We start from the raw sequence: 6,682 nt of genomic DNA on the forward strand, positions 1-6,682 counted from the left end.
CGCTGCTGCCTCCCCCCCCGCTTCGAAGCGGCGGCGGCGAGGGAGTTCGCGGAGCGTTCCCTGCGCATGCGCAGGGGATGCTCTGTCACTTTTGGGGGGATTTAAGTATCCCCCCGGTATTTTTTCCGGGTTTTTAGATTTTTGTGCACACCTGGGGACTGCCCCAAGTGTGCACAAAAATCTCCCTCCCCCCAGGTGCCCCCGATGCGCGGATTTAGGTATCCGCACGCACGGTGGCGACTTGGCTATTAGATATATAGATGTGTAATAATAATTCAATCATGCAAAAATAGAATTACATCACAATATTGGCCAAGGTGTAACCAAGATACAGAAAGAAGAAGAATGGAAAGAAGAATAAAGTCCCAAGTATTTTACCGTGTCTCACTCCAGGAGCGTTGCAATATCAAAGTCCAGTTTGACGTGCAGTTCACCTGTGCTGATGCAGCCTGACATTAGGTATAAATTAGGGTGCAGCATAGGGTTGGATAAGGACCCATAATCCTTCTTGACTGATTATACTGGCTTTGTGTGTGCCTCCTACTGAGTTTGGGGTGAGTTCTCCCTGCAGCTCCATATTATGTAATTTATGTATGATGTATGATTGTTCATTCTCACCTGTGTATGCTTTGAATTTGTATTTAGTCCCCTTATAGCCTATTATTTTTGAATAAGAACACCTCGAAACGCGGCAGCCGGACTACGTGTCATGGCTTTTTATGGCTTATGGAACTACTGAAATGTCCACTCCATAATGAATTGCACGTCAAATCGGACTTTGATATTACAACGCTACTGGAGTGAGACACGGTAAAATACTTGGGACTTTATTCTTATTTCCATTCTTCTTCTTCTTTCTGTATCTTGGTTACACCTTGGCCAATATTGTCATATAATTCTATTTCTGCATTATTGAATTATTATTACACATTTCATATATTGGTTATCTCTAGTCACTGGTTTTTGTGCTTTGTTCCCAACCTCCAGGTGGCGCCTGGAGATCCCCGCTATTACAACTGATCCCCGGGCAAAAGGAATCAGTTCCCCTGGAGAAAAATGGCTGCTTTGGAGGGTGCACTCTACGGCATCATACCCTCCTGAGTTCCCTCCACTCCCCAAACCCCACCTTTTCCGGGCTCCACCCCCCTAAATCTCCAGGTATTTCCCAACCCAGAGCCGGCAACCCTGAACGAAAGCAATGTTTTAAAAAATCTGCATGCCGATCCTGACCTGGATAGCCCAGGCAAGCCCAATCTCATCAGATCTCGGAAACTAAGCAGAGTTGACCCTGGAAAGTCCTTGGGAGGGAGACCTCCAAGGAATACCAGGGCTGGGAGGTGGAGGCAGGCAATAGCAAGCCCACCTCTCTGAATGTCCTTGCCTCCAGCCTCACGAGGGGTGGCCAGAAGTCAGCCATGACTTCCAGGGACATGAACACACATTAGCACGCACGCACACACACAAATACAAAAAGAAAAAGAAAAAGAAATCTGCATGCCACTCGCTAATCAGAAGTCTCGCTGGGCAAAAGCCTAACCAGTCTGGTGTTGTGGTTAAGTGTGCGGACTCTAATCTGGGAGAACCGGGTTTGATTCCCCACTCCTCCACTTGCACCTGGCTGGGTGACCTTGGGTCAGTCACAAGCTCTGGCACAGCTGTCCTTGAAAAAGAGCAGTTTCTGTCAAGAGTTCTCTCAGCCCCACCCACCTCACAGGGCGTCTGTTGTGGGGAGGGGAAGGGAAAGGAGTTTGTAAGCTGCTCTGAGACACCTTTGGGTAGTGAAGGGCCATGGGGTATAAATCCAAACTCTTCTTCTTCTTCTTCTTCTAACCTTGCCATGCCCAGTTTCTAAAAAACATTTGGCGGGCACCAAGGAAGGTGCCTGGAGGCACTGTGCCGCCCATGGGCACCATGTTGGGGACCCCCGATATAAGTCACCTGGCATTCTGGCACCTCCTTGCAGGCCACTGGGATATTTTTGTTCAGAATAATGTATCCATTCCCGCCCGGAGCAGATCACAAAGTAAAAACGATACAGCAAAATTATTAAAACAGCCGCGTAAAATTGATCAATAATGCACAAGCTGCAAAAAACTAGCCAGGACCTTTAAAAAAAAAAATCAATACTCAGCCGAACAGAACTGTTCTCGGGCTGAGAGCCGATTGCAGGGCTCTTTTTGTAGCAGGAGCTCCTTTGCATATTAGGCGAAAAACCCCTAATGTAGCCAATCCTCCAAGAGTTTACAGAGCCAGTTTGGTGTAGTGGTTAAGTGCACGGACTCTAATCTGGGAGAAGGTAGAAATGGATCTGTTTGGGCCTGGTACTTAGGGGAAAGGAGGGCAGGGGCCAGTTCAGACTCAAGGGGGAGGGAGCAATCCCAACGGAGAGAAAGCCCCGTCTCTGGTCGCCTCTCACTCGCCCTCTGCAGGCAGAACTTGGGAAGACAAGCTCAACTGACAGGCGGGGGGGGGGCGGTCCTTCAAGCGACCTGAGCAGCACAGATCTGCACCTACACGGTGGAGTTGTGATAGGGGTGGTGTGTCAAAAGCTCTGTGGTTCCTTGAAAACTCAGAATATTATCGGAGTTCCCCCCCCCCCCCCCGAGCTGTGTTTTCAAAGCTTCGCCGTTTGGCATGCTGGAATGTCAGACCCCTCTGCACGCTTCCCGATTCCTACAGCTCCTTTCCCCATCCGTTTAAAGCAGGAAGTGGTGAAACCAGGGTCATCTTGGGGCAGTGACGCACGGCCAGCCTAACCTACCTGACGGGGCTGTTGTGAAGATAACATGGAGGAGAGGGAAACAATGTAAGCTGCTTTGGGTCTCCTTTGAGGAGAAAGGCGAGGAACAAATTTAAATAAATAACAAAACTAATATCATGCCCTGTGAGCCGAAAGCCATCACACAAACACGCACACCCCCGCACACACCAGGGACTCCAGGAATGCAAGGTTGAAAGCCCTCAAACAGATAGGCAGGCGGTGCCCCACGGCGCCCCCTGCTGGCTGAGCCGCCCCGTCCCTCCCCGGAACGCCAGGCGGGAAGGCTACTCACCGGAATCCCCAGGCTGTGGGCCATGGCCCGGGGGTGCTGGGCGAGGCACTCGCTACACGTCCTGAGCCGACGACACTCGTCCGCAGACCTGGGGGTGGGGAAGCAGGAGGCCCCCCCGAAGGAGCAGCCCAGCCTGCGGGCGGGAAGGCGGAGAAGCCACAAACGTCAATGCCGGCATTCTCCTCCACCCCTCTGCCCCCCCCCACCGACCGATGCCTGCCGCCCTCCCCTGGTGGTGGTGGTGGAATAATAATGACCGTATGTGTCATGATCTGGCCTGTGCCAGTACGGCCTAGCCAGCCTAAGAGGCCTGGGTGGCAGTAGGAGGCGGCTAGGCCTACAACTCCCAGAAGGCACTGGGAGAGTCAGAGAAGATTCTAAGGGAGACCCTTAGAGTCTGTTAGGGAATGAAGTCTGGAAGAAGACAGTTTCAGGCAGTTGCTAGCAGATGGTTGAGGGTTGCATGAGGTGTGAAAGAGTACGGTGTCAGGCAGTTGCTAGCCGATGGTTGAGGGTTGCAAAAGTCTCTCTGAGGGAAAAGGGGAGAAGCCCCGTCCTTTGCCTCCCTGCGGCTGGGTCCAGTGAGGGACAGGCCGGGCTGGGAAAAGGGGAAAATCCGGAGGGAGTTAGGCAGGCTAGGGCCTGGTAGTCAACCCACAGTGAGGCATCTGCGTTAAGTTTATTTTCTTTTGGCTTTTCCCTCCCCCCGTTACCCGGTTGAAGCACCTTGCCCCAATCATTCCCACAATAAACCCTGTTCTGCTTAATGTATTTTGGTGTTTGCCTGGGTCATTCACGTCAGCAAGGGCTTGGGAGATACCCTGGGACTCCCGAGGGACCCGAAAGTCCAAGGTGGTGGCGGCGAAAACCCAAAGACCCCTCTGGGGTCATGACAGTATGGCAGTGTGGGTAGCATAGCCAGGAGATCCTAAGGTGGTCTGGCAGCCGAAAGTTCTAGCACTTCTTCCATCACGCACCACTAGGTGGCGAGCCAGACTTGTTTTCGGTGGCTGAGAACGGGGACTGACCCAAGGCCGCCCGGCTGGCTTCATGTGGAGGAGCGGGGAATCGAACCCGGTTCTCCCAATTAGGGTCCGCTGCTCTTAACTGCTACACCAAGCTGGCTCTCAGTGGTGGTGGAAAGCACCGCCGATTCACAAACGACTTGTGGCGACGCTGTAGGGCTTTCCCGGCAAGAGACATCCACCCTCCATTTGGGTTTCCAATTGGGGTGGGGGGCGGGCTTCTGAAAGAAGTATGCCATATCAGGAGATAAGACGTGCCAGTCTTTCTGGAAGCAAACTAGGGAAAAAAGGGGGGGCGGGGAAGCATAATCTGGGATAAGCACGAACAGACCTGCACTGAGTGTTATAAAACTGGAAGCTCGTGTGAGGATATTATGAGATTACTGCCATGGGCAGAGGATTACGTGCGTCTTGTAAAAGCCTGTATTGTCTCAAAAGAGTGAAAAGTCGGTGGCGTGTGATTTGCAAGGAATTGCTCCAGGGAACCTGCAAGTTGACACACCGCCCAAACAGAAGCTGAAGACAGAACCGGACTTAAGAGATCTGGTAGACGAAAGGAGGCCTGCAGATCTAATCAAGCCAAAAAAGAATATCTGTACGGGGGCGGGGGGGATGGAAGGATCTAGAAAACTAATTAGCAAACCCGGAAGAACAACATCCAGCCATACTGGAAGAAAAGCAGGTCACCGTAGCAAAATGTAATTATCTGGTACCAATTATTTTGTACTGAGAGCCAGTTTGGTATAGTGGTTAGGAGCGGCGGACTCTAATCTGAGAGAACCGGGTTTGATTCCCCACTCCTCCACGTGCAGCTGCTGGTGTGACCTTGGGCCAGTCACAAGTTCTCTCAGAACTGTTCTCTCAGGAGCAGTCCTCCAGAGAGCTCTCTCAGCCCCGCCTCCCTCACAGGGTGTCTGTGGTGGGGAGGGGAAGGGAAAGGAGATTGCAAGCTGCTCTGAAAAACAGATGCATCTGACAAAGGGAGCTGTGTTTCTCGACAGCTTCTGCTACAATAAAGTTTGTCAGTCTTAAAAGGTGCTCCTCGGCTTTTTACTATTTACTCTTTTGGATTTTGTAGGGGTTGGACTAGATGACCCTTGGGGTTACCTTCCAGCTCTATGTTTCTAAGGGGCTTTAGTAAAAGTTGTATGGTGCAGATTAAAAACGAAAAGACCAGATCTACACGCACGCTAACCTAGCTCCTAACACCTTCTGTCTGAGAACCAACAGATTCTCTTCACTAGAGAATTCCATCTCTTTCCTCCGAGACGGTCACCACCAGAAGTTCCCCGTCTTTGCTCTCCCCTCCACGCACCTCTCGGCCGTATCCGCAGAGAGGCAGCTGGCTCGGCACCAGGAACAGCTGGCACCGGATCCGTTGCAGGCTTCGGGGCTGGAGAAGATGAGGCACGGGTCAGAGGGCACCGAGAGAGCCACCATCCGTCCCAGCGCCATGCCGTTGAAGCCCCCGGAGAGGTATATCCGGCCCCCGACGGCAGCCACGGCGTGGGCGATGGACTCCGTGATGGGCTCCCCCACCACTGCTTCTGCTAAAGGGGGTGGGGGCATGGGGGGTGAGAAAGGAGAACAGACAGAAGCAGACGTCAACAGGCGAAGGGGTTTTGTTTGCTTGCAAAGAAAGAACAGAAGCTGTTAAGATGCCGGCCTCCAGCGGGGACTTAAGCCTAGCCTGAACACAAGAGAAGCCCTGTCGGATCAGGCCAGTGGCCCATTCAGTCCAGCACTCTGTGTCACACAGTGGCCAAAACCGAGGTGCCATCGGGAGGTCCACCAGCGGGGCCAGAACTCCAGAAGCCCTCCCACTGTGGCCCCCTAAGCACCAAGAATTCAGAGCATCCCTGCCCCAGACAGAGTGTTCCCTCTATAAGTTGTGGTTAATAGCCACTCATGGACCTCTGCTCTTAAGAATGTAAGAGAAGTCATATTGGATCAGGCCAATGGCCCATCCAGTCCAACATTCTGTGTCACACAGTGGCCAAAAACCAGGTGCCATCGGGAGGTCCACCAGCCGGGCCAGAACTCCAGAAGCCCTCCCACTGCGGCCCCCTAAGCACCGAGGATACGGAGCATCCCTGCCCCAGACTGAGCGTTCCATCTATCTCTTGTGGCTAAGAGCCACTGATGGACCTCTGGCTCCAGATGTTTCTCCAGTCCCCTCCTGAAACTGTCTATGCTTGTAGCTCCCACCACTTCCTGTGGTTGCAAATCCCACGTGTTCATTGCTCTTGAATTACAGCTCATACCCAGTCTACAGAAATGAGTTCCCTTGGAGAAAATGGATGCTTTGGAGGATGGACTCTCTATGGCATGGTACCCCGCTGAGGGCCCTGTCCTCCCCAGGCTCCTCCACCCCCAAATCTCCACAAATTCCCCTACCTGGAGCTGGCAACCCTACCCCCCCCCACACACACGCACTGGGTGGGTGGGTGGACTTGGCAACCCTAGCTAGAACCCATGAACAGCCATGCTGCATCAGACCAACAACCAGTCAGGCCAACCAACCATCCAGTCAACGTTGCTCCTCCTCCGCAGCCAAGAAGAAGAAGAAGAAGAAGAAGAAGAAGAAGAAGAAGAAGAAGAAGA

The 6,682-nt window shown here is 52.6% G+C and overlaps 1 protein-coding gene across 1 annotated transcript in view; it reads right to left on the bottom strand.

The window, feature by feature from the left end:
• Positions 1-6,682, bottom strand: part of MEGF8 (multiple EGF-like-domains 8) — a gene marked incomplete at its 5' end in the record, with an annotated part of 69,628 nt that overhangs the window by 19,052 nt on the left and 43,894 nt on the right. The window contains 2 exon segments of the mRNA XM_015419040.1: positions 3,054-3,186; positions 5,394-5,628. Of these exon segments, the coding sequence (XP_015274526.1) occupies positions 3,054-3,186; positions 5,394-5,628 (368 nt within the window).

The sequence above is a fragment of the Gekko japonicus genome, unplaced genomic scaffold (assembly GCF_001447785.1).
Source record: "Gekko japonicus isolate JY-2015 unplaced genomic scaffold, Gekko_japonicus_V1.1 scaffold4782, whole genome shotgun sequence".
Lineage (NCBI taxonomy): Eukaryota > Metazoa > Chordata > Lepidosauria > Squamata > Gekkonidae > Gekko > Gekko japonicus.